Below are 15,043 nucleotides of genomic sequence, written 5' to 3' on the forward strand. Positions count from 1 at the left end.
ATAATCTCAATCGAGTGAAGAATTCATATAAATCACCTCATTTCACATTGAGTATTTTTATAAGATTTCACCAAAATAAAACTTATACAAGAATAAGCTCTTGCTCTCCAAATTAAAAATTTACATTTAATTGGCGGAATGATTGACACTAATACAATTTGAATTGTTTTGTCAATTTAATTTGACAAAATTTATTTAATTAAATACATGGTCTAATTAATTTAATTTGAAAAAATAAATTGGTTTGATTAAGTAAATTATTTTTCAATTTAATTTGATTATAAAATAATATATTTTGTATAAAATTTTAAAAATAAAATTTGGATTCAACATAGATTTTTTATGAAAATTTATCAATTAAATTACTAAATAAATTAATACAATTTGAATCTCGTGTCAACTTTCTTAAGCTACACACGAGATGATTTCCAAAACTTAGTTATGGTCTTTCAAACTTCAAACAAGATAATGTTCACGAATCAATTTTATTCTTTCAATTTTCAGACAGAATGATGCTCGAAACTCAAGATTTGAAGATAATTAATGTTCACGAGTCCATTTTATTCCTTCAAATTTCAAACGAAATGATGCTCGAAACTCAATTATGATATTTCAAGCTCCTAATGAAATAATGCACAAAAAATTGTCAGGATTTTTCAAGCTGCATACAATAGTATGTTTAGAAGTTAGTTATGATCTTACAAGCTAAAGATGATCATAATGATCTTTAAAGCTACACACAAGATAATTCTTGTAACTTAATTGTGGTCATTCAAAGTTCAAATGAGATGATACTCACAAGTTACACAAATCAAGTTTATATTTCAACATAAATAGCACTACTCATACACATAACATTTATTAATTGACATATAATTTATTTTATCTTACTTGACATATAAAATTAACGAGCAACCAATCATGAACAAATAGCTAAAAACCGCGATTGGAAATTGAAAACAGAATATCCCTATTTTTACGAACTACAGAACTATTAACCTTATCCTCGAAATTTTAATCTAATTAATTCCTTTTTTTCTAAAAGATAAACCGTGATCATAAAATTAAATTGGCGCTGAGTTCGAGAGCTGCACATCGCCCGACTTTGCTTCATCATCTATGATGCACATGTGCGAGAGCGATACGATTCGGATGTGGGGATACGAATTTTCAAAAATTACAGAGTGCGATTCGTAAAGGCTACGTCTGTTATATTTATATATATTTTATTATATGTGACCAATCAAATTGAAAAAAGAAAAGAACATTCATAAATTAAATATTGCATTGCAAATATAAGTCAAAGTAAAAGTTTCAATAATGAAGTTCTTCAAAAATTGTAAAAGAGCCCAAAAATAATGAAAAAAATTGCATTGCAAATATAAGTCAAAAATTGCATTCAAATATAAGTCAAAGTAAAAATTTCAATAAATTTCATGTAAATATAAAAGTTTCAAAAATTACAATCAAAGTAAAAATTTCAATAAATTACATGTAAATATAAGTCAAAAATTGCAAAAGAGCCCAAAAATAATTGAAAAAATTGCAAAAGAGCCCAAAATGCACCCTAAAGTAACGCACCCGATTCGCGAATTCCTTTTTTTTTTTGGAGGATTCGCCACGTGGCGAAACTCGTGCAAATTCCACGCGAATAGCACTCGCACCCATCCCCTGCGCGTATTCGATACTGCAATGTGCTATTTTTTGAAGAATCCATACATCACCATTTAAAGCATTACTCTTAGAGTCTTAGCTTTGATAGTGTAATAAGCAAACACAAGGAGTTGAACGAGACCAAGCAGTGCTGTAATCCCATTTCCAACCTACAAAAAAAATATAACAAGTGAATATATGTGTGTGTATATATATATATATATATATATATATATATATATATAGGCTAATAGGCCAAGAAAGCCAAAAATTGAAAAAAAAAATTGTATATAAATTAATCAAACTTTTAAATGATTTTTATTTCTCACACCAACTTTAAAATATATATTAAATTTACTCAACTATTAATTTCTTATGATTTTACTATTTTGATCAATTTCCGGCCAAACTTAGTGTTGAAGTGCTATTTGAAATGATGCTATCTTATCATTAATTAGATGGTCACTTCAGCACTAAGTTTGGTCGGAAATTGAACCATACAACAAAATAATAAAAAAGTTAATAGTTAGATAATTTTAATACAAATTCTAAAGTTAGTGTGACAAATGAAAATTGCTTGAAAATTCAATTCAATAATTTATAAACAACCAACCCTGAAAAAACATAATTAACTCACAGCAATATAAGGATCAAAAATATCGAGAAAGGCATAAATGGTCCAAGTAATCCCTTTTGTAAAACCAGCAACGCAAAGCCAAAACGGCATGAACTCCACACTCTTTTCCTTATAAACATCATACTGCACAAATTAATCATATTTCAATATCATCAATGCATGTTAATCACATACGACTAAAATAAAGATGAGGGCGTAATTAATTAATTACCAATTTGGAGAGAGGAGAAGCAGCCATAATAATCCCAAAAATATCGCAGAGGATGCCCACGAACATGGACCTCTTTTCATGTGTACGGAAGCAAAGAATAGTGATGACAATGATCACTCCCAAAAGAACAAGCTCACACACAACGTAAATCATTATAATCCACTGATTAAAATCAATTAATTAAAATTGTTTTAGGTCAAGTTATAAATATATAAAAAAATATACATACTAATTAATTAATTAATTAATTACCCTGTACTTTGGCTTGGAGGTGTAGATGAAGAAAATAAAGAGGTAAATGAACTCCAAGGCTATGCCAAATGGCATTATTATGATAAGTATGATGCTGTCGGGATGAACGATAGGTAAACCGTACAAAATCCAAAGCATGCAGTTCATCGTGGCTGCAATATATGGGTAGGGGTGGAATTCCTCTGTGTCCTTCTTCTTGCATATTCTCCAAAATAATGGCCTCAAATTTGCAAGTTGTGTGTGAGAGAGAGTTAGGAAGCACCAATACGAAATACGATACGGTACGAAACGAAAACGAAAATACGTCAATATTCCAAAAATCACAATTAATTGATTAATCGGATCGGTTAATCAGTTAATCGAAATTAACCGGTTTACTAAAAGATGCTCATCAATTATGCTTTTATTTTTCAGTTTGAGAATCTGATGCCACTCCTCTCCTGCTACATCTAAATCTAAATTCCATAATCAACCTACGCCAAATTTGACGCATTTTACATCGTTGCGCATTCCACCTTAAAATCATTCATCTCAAACACAATAACATGCACATATTGTATTTATAATACAATCTTATCAAACTATATTCTCTTATACCTACTTCCGAAAAAAAAAACTATATCTGCTTATATAATTTCGTGGGCCCTACTAAGAATTCACCTTCTTCCCAAAAACTTAATTAGTTTTGACTCTTAATAATATGTATAAAGTGCAATTTTCTAATACCGTCCACTTTGGGGAAAAACAAAAACAAAAAAGGCATTAATTGGGGAATATAAAAAAACAAAAAGAAAAAAGCTTTTAATTTTCCTTCGTGTGTCGATGGAAAAACAGAAAGAAAAATAATTGGCGCAAACTCATTTGTTCTCCAAATTGCATAACCAACAATCATTTGTTAATTAACCCACACGCACGAGAAGGCGGCGGCGGTTACCACGATGGTGAACGGCGCTCGGATTCTTTCTTGCGCCAAGTGTTAGTGTTTCAGAATGTCAGAAATTGACAGAGAATGTGTGTAAGTACCGATTTCCGATTTTTTTTTTTCCAAACGTATTTTGTAGTCAAAATACATATTGGAAACGTATTAAAGACTTAGTATTTCCTAAACCCTAAAAATAATCAAGAAAAAATAAAAGACGAAAAAAACGTATAGAGAGAGAGCGCGTTACATATACTTACATTGGTGCGATGAACTGTAAGCTAGAAAGGATATTGCCTGCATACAAATTACAGAAGATTATTGGAAAAATAACTAAGTTAAATTAGTTAGTTGGAGATTTGAAGCACAAACCTATGATGCCCACAATGAAACGAATGAGACCAACTCCATGCATTTTTCAAGTGAAGGAATTGAAATTTTTGGTTGAAAGGGAGAAAAGGGAGTTTTAGATATCAAAATGAAAGATGTGTTGGCCGTTTACCCAGCCAAAGAATTTATGCATAGATCATAATCCATATTTGGAAAAAAATATGCAGATTGATTTTGTGTGTGCAGATTGATTTTTGAGTTGTGTGAGAGAGAGTTAAATATACTTACATGTATTTGTCTCAAGAGAAAAGCATTAATGCCATTATTTTTATGGGAAAGGTAATTTTCTCTTAATCTTCTTCGATGAGAGCCAGCTGTACTTGTGGGAAAAGTAAATTTGAAATTTTTTATGGGAAATTTGTTACAACAGTTTCTATAAATATGGTAAATTAGAAATAGTCAAGAATGACCGTGTTTTTGTTTTTTTGTCAGATTGTGTATTATCCATTAATTTTAGCTTCTCATTTCTTAAAACAAAGTTATTTCCTTTGAAATTATCTTTTATATATACTCATTACCAAATTAATTTATACTATTAAATAAATGATGTGTGATTTCGGTAATTACTACTCCTCTCCCTCCTATTCAAAATATAAGTCTTCCTAAGCTTTGACACAAATATTAATAAATAAAAAAGTTATCTAATTTAGCCCTAATTAATGATAATTAATTAATGTTAAAAAATGAAACGGTGGATATATTTAAAAATGAATCAGTTTTTTATTGAGCTGTATCCTCTAATATCAGTTTTTAATCAGTCGGTGATTATTTTGATTGAATTTGGAGAATAGGAATAACATGTTATATACGTTCTTAAACCGATCGTGACAACTGAAAATTCAATGTGAGATTCAAGATTTTTAAAAATATATAAGTTAAAAATATACAAATGATGATTTTAACATAATTTTTAATCACTTTTTAGGGTTTTGTACTGTTAGAAAATATTTTTTTAGGCTGCGTTTACTTTAATGGATAAATTTATCCATTGAAAAGGAAAGATAACAAAAAATTATATCTTGAAATGTCTCCTTTCTTTTTTAACATTTGACACAAAAGAGATGTTCACCATTTTTCCTTCCTTATTTCACTTCAAGGATGGATAATATTATCCACTCAAAAATGGAGGGATGATATTATCCATCATTGAAGTGAAAATAAGGAAATAAAAATGGTAAACATCTCTTTTGTGTCAAATGAAATGAGACATTTCAATACATAAATTTTTGTTATCCATAATTTTTCATGGATAAATTTATCCATCAAAGTAAACACACCCTTAATTGTAAATATTAGATAACCTTATATATTGTTTTAGTTATGATTATTTGCAGAAAGTTGTTTTTAAAATAATTTTAAAAATCTTTTAAGTTCATAGTGATCTTTTGTCATGATTATTTTTATTTTATATTATTTGTAAAAGTTGTTTTTAAAATAAAAATCTTATAAGTTCATCTATATAATAAGAACCAGTTTAACAGAATTTTTTTACCGTTATTTTTCTAACAGAATATTCCTAATATTTAACGGCACTTTATTGATGCTATATGTTGATATTTAATGTCAGATTAAAGATTATGTTGATATTAAGCTTCACTAACCCACCTCCACCGATTAAATATGTATTTATTGATTTATTCAATCTAATTCACCCACTAACCCACATTCACCCAATTCACCCACGTAACATATATATCAGATCAGTTTAAAATCCACCACGTGTACATATGTATCCATTCATTACATTAAAATAGATAGATAAATAAACAAAACACGTCTTAGCAGTTACAACCATTGCATATAAATTATGCCATTCTTTTTGCATTCATTTTGCACCACTTTTCTCAACGTTCAGCAGGTTTCTTCTAATTCTCCACAACTCTTACTACTTCAAAGATGCTTCGTTTTTTTGGTTTGATCAAGGATTTGGAGCTGATAAAGAGCAAAATAGCATTACAACTAAGGTTGCTTTGTAGCTACGACATTCCATATTATAGCAACGAGAACGAAGTTTTTAGCCACGAATGCGTTTTTCATGACAAAGAGGCATGTATTGATGATATATATTTCGATTTCAATTTTAATATAGATTTTTATTAATAGATATATATATTTTTTTAGGATAATCGAATCCATGCAACAATTCCACAAAATGCACTATCAACAATGAAGCCCAAACTTCAATAAGGAAATGTGTATGCAATGATGAATTTTATTGTTGTCCATGACAGAAGAAACAGAAGGCGGAGCGTGAATGCTTTTCTAATTTTGTTGTATTATGATCCTAGGCTTTGCGTTACCTATCAGACTTGTATTTTACATCTTTCTTATGTGAAAATACTTGATTTGCTCGAATTTGGTCTTATATATTCTCTCAAAGGTTTTGTTAGGAAATGGGGAATTATGTAGAAGTAAATTTATTTTCGAATACACCTTTCTCAACCAAGAGAAACCGGAGGAGATCAGTCAGCATATCTACGACTTCATTAAGAGGTTTTGTTCTCTTTCTGAATTCTGAGGCCATATTTAGTTGTGTTGCTGCTCACTGATGTAGCTGGAAGCTAGGATGTTGTTGTTGTTTCGGGCTTGAAGTTGCATTTCAAATCAACACTTCTATCAAACAATGTTTATGTACCAATAATGACAGTGGCGGAGCCAGGATTTTTTTTGGGGGGGGGCTGAATTGTTACGGGCCGCCCCCGAAATTATTTTTTTGGGGGCATTCAATACATTTTAGACATTTTTTACTAAAATACAAATATAATAATAATAATAATAACAACATTTTCATAGATAATATAGTTCAAAACATTTACTAAAATTTTTTTGGGGGGCATTCAATACATTTTAGACATTTTTTACTAAAATACAAAATAATAATAATAATAATAATAACAACATTTTCATAGATAACATAGTTCAAAACATTTACTAAATTTTTTTTGGGGGCATTCAATACATTTTAGACATTTTTGACTAAAATACAAATATAATAATAATAATAATAACATTTTCATAATAATATAGTTCAAAACATTTACTAAATTTTTTTTTGGGGGCATTCAATACATTTTAGACATTTTTTACTAAAATACAAATATAATAATAATAATAACAACATTTTCATAGATAATATAGTTCAAAACATTTACTAAATTTTTTTTTGGGGGCATTCAATACATTTTAGACATTTTTTTACTAAAATACAAATATAATAATAATAATAACAACATTTTCATAGATAATATAGTTCAAAACATTTACTAACAATTTTTTTGGGGGCATTCAATACATTTTAGACATTTTTTACTAAAATACAAATATAATAATAATAATTATAATAACAACATTTTTAGACATATTATAATTTTTTTTTCCAAAATTTGGGGGGGGGGGGGTCTAGCCCCCCTGGCTACGCCCCTGAATAATGATTTACATCTTTGTTGGTATATATAGTTTGTTGCTTTTCTTGAAAATAAACTCACACATGTGTATAGACTGCAATTAGAAGTAGCCTCTACTGAATAAATACACCAAAACAATGCTTCAAGAGTTTTCGAATGCACCTTTCATTATTATTAGTGTATGATATTAAATTTAATATTATAATTATTGAATTGATATTATTACTATACAATACTTTAAATAAAATAAAATTTAAATGAATAAAACTATTTTTTATTATCAATTCATTGAAGTCATAAATGATGATATTATATAATTTATCTTAAAAAATAAAAAAATAAATCCTGATCCGTGCATCGCACGGGAGGTCATACTAGTAGTGAATGAAAAAGAAGAGTATCTTTGATTATTCATGTATAGGAAAGTAAATGAGCGGAACTACTTATATCTCGTGTAATTAACGACGCGGATTAAATGATTCAAGCTTCAACTTGACATACTCGACTTGTTAGAGCACCGGCTATCGACTTGTTAGAGTACCTGCAGTCGGGTTCGTGGAGCGGATGCGCGTTCGGCTAGCGTGAGCCCCTGCCGCTGTTGAGCTCGGGGGAAAGCTCGATAATAAATTCTTGAGTTAGTTTGAACATATAATATTAAAATAATATTTTAAAACTTTAATAATATTTGTTCGCAGCCATGGTGTCGTGGCGGTTGCTCGCCAGAGACGAGAGGGAGTAGATTTTAGGAGAAAATTTTCTAATGCTGCATTTATTTTCATGGAAAATTTTCATTGGAAAATGATGCATGAATAAAAAAATGTGAGATAATATTATCCTTTTCTCCTTTTTTATCATGTGTTTACATTGTTGGAAATTGCCCCATTCACACGCCTACTCTCTCTCTCTTTTACCTCGAAAAATTCATGGAGAAACCCTAGCCGCATGGTGCTCTCTCTCTCTCATGCGATCTCCCCCTCCGCCGCGCCGCTGCGGCTGCGGTAGGGTCATCTTCTGCTTTTCTCCGGCCGGTTTGGCTTTCCCCGGCCCGGCATGGACTCTCGCTTACTTCTTTCGGAGTTTCCTCCTATCTCTTCTAATTTCTCACGTCATTCTTCGAGGATACCGTTCAATCCTGCTGGAAATCTTCACTCTTTGGTTGATCGATCTTCCTTGATTGCTCAAGAGTCCGATTCTGTTGATGCCTTGCTGTTTCCAGAAATTAGGGTTCAGCCGCCACCCTTGGTTTCTAGGGTCTCCCCGTTAACTGCTCAGCCCCCTGCGGTCTCACCGTTGCCCCTACATGGCATGCTGTCGCAGTCGCTATCGTCTGATTCTTCGGTGCTCGGCGGTTCCCAGCAGCCGTCGCCTGCTGCGTTAACTTTGGTTAATCGGTCTGTCGACGCTAGGGCTGCGCTTCATCCGATGCAGCAGTCCGGAGTTCAGACGGTAACTGCTTCCTCTGCCGGTGTGCCCGCTATCAGCTATGCCGGTATCTGTTTCCCGGAAAACAAGATGCCTCCGCCCCCGGGGTTTTCTGGAGATGGGCAGCCTTCTCGCCCTCTGCCGGGTTCGACGGATAGGCATGCTAAGGTTAAATCCTTCGCCGATTCGCTAAGATTGAAGTCAGGGCTGCCTGCCGACGTTCCGGCTCACGACTTTGCTGTCCTAAAGCCTTCGATGGAAGACGGACGTCCTCGCCTCAACATCTCTCCGGCTTTCCATCAACGACAAGTCCGCTCGTTCCAATTTGCCGTGCATGGCCGATTGTTTCTTCGCAAAGGGGATGCTCCCCGCTTCGCTGCTGATATTTATAATGAGCTCACTATTTTGTGGAAAACGTCGCATCCCTGGGAGGTCATTCCCCTTGGAAAGGGTTTTTTCACTTTGAAATTCTCTTCGCAGGAGGATTACTCCATTGCCTTCTCTAGGGTTTCTTGGCGCCTAAGTACTGGAATCCTACATCTTCAGGCTTGGGTTCCCAAGTTCAATCCTCATAAGGTCATGTCTACTCTTGCTCAGGTTTGGATTCGTATTTTCAATCTCCCACATGATTATTGGCACCCCGAGGTCCTCGCTGGCATCGCTAGGAAGGTTGGAACACCGATTATCATTGATGGTATGTCTGCTAGAGCTTCGGTGGGTTACTTTGCGCGTGTGCTCGTGGAGATGAATGTTGCTTCTGATATTCCAGAATTTTTGGATGTGAAATGTGGTGACGATATCTATGAAATTGAATTTGGCTATGAGAATTTACCTTATTTTTGTGGGATTTGCTCCGTGGTGGGCCATGCTGTTGAGGATTGCAGGAAAAACTCTGAGACTGCACCTTCCTCTCCGGCCATCCAGAGAAAGGATCAGAACTTCAAAGGACATAGCAGGAAAGGCAACCGGGGATCCGCTGACTCTTGGCGGCCTATTCCCAAAGCCGTTGATGAGAAGCTTCATGAGGAGACTCCTCATATCGCTGATTCTCCTAATGAAACTGGGGCAAAGAACGTGGCTCCGGACCTTAGCGTCTCGACATCAAATTCATTTGCTATTCTTGAGACTGAGGACCCTATAGACAATGGCAAAGGAATGAATTTGCAATCTGTGGATCATGGCAAAGATTTTCAAGAGGGGATGGTGGAAGAAGTGGATGAGGAGGTTGACACCGATACGGGCTCTCCGCCATCACCTCCTTTGAAGATTGATTCGGACTTGACTTCTCCTGCCCCGAGTTTTAGTGATGAGACGCCAGAGAAGGAGTTGCCTCCTCCTCGCGGCCGAGGGCGACCGAAGGGAGCTACAAAGAAGGGGAAGGTTCCTGATTCCTCGATCAAGCACCGACTCCGACGTATTATAGAGCGTGGCCATGCTCTTTCAGCTAGCCGGGCTACTGGTGTTTTGCAGGAGGCCGTTCTTAACTCTACGGTGCCGGTGGAGTTTTTGAATAAGGTACAACATGCTCAATCTGGCGGAGCGATTCTGCAAAACTTTGTGATTCACTCCTCTTCCGATGCTGCCCGAGCTATGTCGGCAGTGGCCAAAAAGAAGAAATGGGGTGATATGTTGGATGATAATGATGTTGGGGACGAGAATGTTTTTTCTTAGCTTTTGTTCCTTTGTTTCGTCTTCCCGCGGTTCTTTGTGAGGGATTCTTGCACGATTTTTTTTGTTTTTTTGGTGTTTCGACCCTTTGTTGAGTCGGTGCTCTCTTTTTTCTTTTAATAAAATTTCTATTTCAGCAGCATTGTTGGAAATTAGTGGATAAATTATACTACACTTATCCTATACACTTGTTTACTTTGTTGGAAATGAATGGATAAATTAGTAACTTTACCATATTGCCCTCATTATACAAATTACTAAAATCATATTTTAGCCTCTCTCAAATTTATACACAATCATTTTTAGCCTATCTCAAATTTGTTATAAAATATAACAAATACTCCATCCGTCCCACCTCTATAGTCCACTTCTCTTTTTCACACATATTAAGAAAATGCAACAAATAGTGCTTGGAAAATTAAAATAGTACTTGAAAAATACAAAATATATGTAATTATTCAATTTTGCCCTTATTTATTCTATATTTGACAACTTTGACTATATTTATATGAGGTTACTTTGGTAAAAAAAGAAATTGAATGCTAATTTAATTTAGAAAGTGGACTATATTGTGGGACATCTAAAAAAAGAATAAGGGACTATGAAGGTGGGACGGATGAAGTATATTTCTGGGTCCGTAATCTCGTAGAACCTCTTCTTTTATTATTTTTTTAATTTACTTAATTCAAAAAAAATGATTATAACTCTTAATTAATGGTTAAAAATCAAATAAAATTGAATTCTCTTGAATTTTTCTTTGTCTTATTATACACTTTTTTTATATATAATTTATTAAATTTTTTTTTCAAAGGTTTAATTTTTTTTCCTTTTTTTATATATAAAGCCTCTATTTCATTCATTATACACCAATTTTTTGCCAAGTTTTTTTTTCTTTTTCTTTTTTCCATGAAAAGAAATTCTCAACTCAGATAACAGCAATTGTGTTTAATCTTGCAACCTTCAAAAGGGCCTAAACCAAAAGCTCCTATACCCACATGAATAAGCAGTGCGAAGTTTAGGAAAACTAGATAAATTAGAAACAAGAAACATAAATGAAATGGACCCTATATTTTTCCAAGTAAAGACATGGTTTAATCCCTTCTGCAACATGCATTTCCATGTGAAGCAAACCAGAAATTTTGATTGAGCATTTGGAATCCATGGAATCCTTCCCATAAATTCCAAAGCTGTTGCTGCATGGCTCATGCAGCAAATGGAATCCCCCAGCCCAGATCAATTAAGGCAGATTTTAAGGTTTGTCCTTGAAAAAAAAATAAAAATCAAGAAATTCTCAACTCAAATAGCAGCAGTTGTGTTACATGCACACAAAAGATACCACCAGACAACTAGGCATCACAAAAAGTTCCTCTTATTGTAGAAAAAGTATTCAATCCACATATTCATCAATGAGAACTTCAAAGATTATTTCAGAAGAGTTCAAGAACTGGACTTTCATCCACATATGGCAGGATTATACAACTAAAAGAAACTTTGTCATCTAGATTTTTATACAGAATTATTTTTCTTACTTAAGCAGTAAGTGATTTTATGATTTCTTTTGCAGATTTGCACTTCGCAGTCTCTTCCCGTGCAATTGCTATTGCCTCCTTCAGCTGTGTGGTTGTTCTTTCTAGCTCTACTTCCTGAAGTTGAGCCTTCCGAGTGAGATTTTCCACCTGCACACAAAATATATTTCAATACTATCTGAGACAGTTATTGTTATATCTGGCAGCAACACATATAATCAGAGAACCACAATATACTTAATTATCTTAGAGTTGTCCCGCGTAAAAGAAAAGAAATAACTTTTCCTTGATAAATGTAGAATACATGCTATTAAGATAATAATTAATTGTATATTCATCATGAATGCTATTAAGATAATTAATTACTTTTATTTATATATAAGATTTCTTAATTTTATTCAAACACACGCACATAAATCAAACCAACTCATGATTGAGATGATAAAAAGGGGGAAGTAGTAAAACTGCAAAATTATAAGGATTTACCAGTTTATAATCTGTAAACATAAATGATTTACCAGTTTCAACAAAAGGGGGGAAGTAGTAAAGGAATTACCAGTTTCAACAAAAGGTTAGGGGTCCTTATTACTTAGTACTAATATCAAACATAAATGATTTAGAATGAAATTTTCTCCTTATAATATAATTATGTTTGATGTCGAGCTAATGTTCAATCAAGGCTGAATCCACTATTTTTGTGCATCTTTTCATTTTCGTGTACTTAATTCCTTAGACTACTGAACCAGTCAATCCATTCTCTCTATGTCTCACTCGCCACCAGCTCCTCCTGTCCTTGCAGTTTGGAAAATCTAAGACAATTTCTAATTCAATTGATACTCTCTACAGAAGAACTACTTCATCTCAACGGAATACTACAAAGACCTTTGTAATATACCTCAATGAAACTTGTATAGCAAATAGAATCTCATGCATTATGAAAACTTCCATTGCTCTAAATCCAAATAAAGTAATGAGTCTATCAACTATCATGTCATATGATATCAACTGTCATTTTGGCAATACTAAGTAATGAAGAGGTAAAAGCCATGTATGTTATCCAGAATTTGTTGGAACAAGTAAGAATTTTGGGTGATTAATGTAATTTGATCTTATAATTAGGAATTTATCCAAATCACTAGTATGAATAATCCAAAGGTTGAGGGAGGATCCTCTTTTTCTATATCACTACTTATATTTCTTGAAACTCAGCACAACGCCTATATAAAGTCTTCCAGTTTATAATTTGTAAACAACCACAACCCAATATATCTACCATAACCCCAGCACAAGATTAACAGTTAAATCCTAAAAAACTTCACGGAGAAGCCATGTCCTGATTTAAGCAAATGATGAAGTGCTAAGTTGATATTGATAATACAAAGGGCAAAAAAAAAAAATAGTCAAATTTGGAGTAAAACTGGCTATTATAAAACCTATACTCCAGGCAACCAGCAAAACAAGGAACAACCAAATATGAATATATGAACCAAGCTGCATAACTGTAAAGTAAATCGACGAAGAAATTGCGATGAACACAAAAATTACGTGGTTCGGGCTGAAACCCTACATCCACGGGACCAAGAAAGGGAGCTTCTTTTATTGATTCGCGAACTGAGTATTTTACAAAAAGTTACAAGTGTTGACTGGTGTTACTACATTAGACACCCAATTGCTCATTATATAGCAAGCTTTGAAAATAACGAGCTGTAAACAACCATCAAAGAAACCGTTATGCAAAACAGTTAGCTCTGCAAAGGAAACTTTGACTCTGTCTCTGGAGTGTTGACTCTGCCTTGGCAACTCTGACTCTGATATGCCTCGGCTCTGACTCTGGCAGCAGCGCAATCTTTCTGCTCTGCCAGCAGCGCGATCTCTCTGCTCTGCCAGCAGCGTGATCTCTCTGCTCTGGCAGAAGACCGATTCCTCTGGCGAAGGCAGCGGCGCGATCTCTCTGCTCTGGCAACTTCACCAGAGTAAACTTTGTTGGGAATTATAGACGCCAATAATTCCGCCCAGGATTGTTGTTGGGAAATTAGACACAACTAATTCCGCCCGGGATCAAGTGTGACTCAATATTGTGGATATCGACCGATATGAAACGAGAAGAAAAATGACACCGATATTTTTAACGTGGTTCGGCCAAATTGCCTACGTCCACGGACCCACACCAATATATTAGAGAATCTCAAAAGGAGGAGTACAACAAAAATACCACACTATATTTTGTATCTGCCTATGCAGAGGCTATCTCTCAACTCACTTTTATCACTCGTGTATAACTTTCACACTGAAGTTTTTTCTCACAAGATTTTTCTCTCTCTCTAGCAAATAACACTTTGCTTGGTGGTGTTGGTTCTGGGGTGATCTTGCAAATGCTGCTGCGAGGCAATTTATAGGCAAATGTTGATGGTGGTAGGTGGCAGCGCCATTTTTGAATGGCTGCAACTTGCCAACTTTTGACCAACTTGCCACAACTTTTGATTTTTGGTGGTTTGCCCTTTTTTGACCAACAATCATTTGCATACTGCTGCGAAGGCCTCAATTTATAGGCAGAAAGGTGGTGGTAGGTGGCAACTTTGTTTGCTGCCTTTATTTGACAAATTGCAACAGCCGTCCCTTTTTGATTTATTGCTAGTTGTTGCTTTTTGACTAACAAACTTTACAACACCAGAGTATACAAAACTGGATTATAAGCTTACGAAATCATAAACAACAAATCTCCACCTGATTTCTAAGCTAATAATCGACAACAATAGCAAAGGCTCCAGTTCTTCCTCCGAAATATTTTAATTCTGTATCAAACTTCAAATCAGCAGATTTACCAACTTAAGACAATGCTCAAACTTAGCAGTAGGCAAAGCCTTAGTCAGCGCATCAGCTGCATTCTCCTCTGTCCCAACTTTCTCCATCTTCACCAATCCTTGATCAACTATATCTCTTATGAAATGCATTCTGACATCT

The 15,043-nt window shown here is 34.0% G+C and overlaps 1 protein-coding gene across 1 annotated transcript; it reads right to left on the minus strand.

Annotated features, from left to right (window-relative positions):
• Window positions 1–1,406: 1,406 nt before the first annotated feature.
• LOC130989434 (bidirectional sugar transporter SWEET7-like) lies at window positions 1,407–4,219 on the minus strand. Its single transcript, XM_057913438.1, has 6 exons — window positions 4,045–4,219; window positions 3,933–3,969; window positions 2,754–2,973; window positions 2,502–2,663; window positions 2,291–2,413; window positions 1,407–1,823 (listed from the first exon to the last, which is right to left on the minus strand). Exons 1-6 carry the CDS (start codon window positions 4,085–4,087, stop codon window positions 1,728–1,730), a joined length of 681 nt encoding a protein of 226 aa, XP_057769421.1. The 5' UTR covers window positions 4,088–4,219; the 3' UTR covers window positions 1,407–1,727.
• Between the last annotated feature and the right edge of the window lie 10,824 nt (window positions 4,220–15,043).

The sequence above is a fragment of the Salvia miltiorrhiza genome, chromosome 6 (genome assembly GCF_028751815.1).
Source record: "Salvia miltiorrhiza cultivar Shanhuang (shh) chromosome 6, IMPLAD_Smil_shh, whole genome shotgun sequence".
Taxonomy (NCBI): domain Eukaryota; kingdom Viridiplantae; phylum Streptophyta; class Magnoliopsida; order Lamiales; family Lamiaceae; genus Salvia; species Salvia miltiorrhiza.

Coding starts and splice junctions, on each gene's coding strand:
- LOC130989434 (XM_057913438.1), bottom strand. CDS start 4,087: ATGCATGGAGTTGGTCTCATTCGTTTCATTGTGGGCATCATAG. Junction 2,664..2,753: donor CCTCCAAGCCAAAGTACAGG/GTAATTAATTAA, acceptor GATTTTAATCAG/TGGATTATAATGATTTACGT. Junction 1,824..2,290: donor TTTTTGATCCTTATATTGCT/GTGAGTTAATTA, acceptor TTTTTTTTGTAG/GTTGGAAATGGGATTACAGC.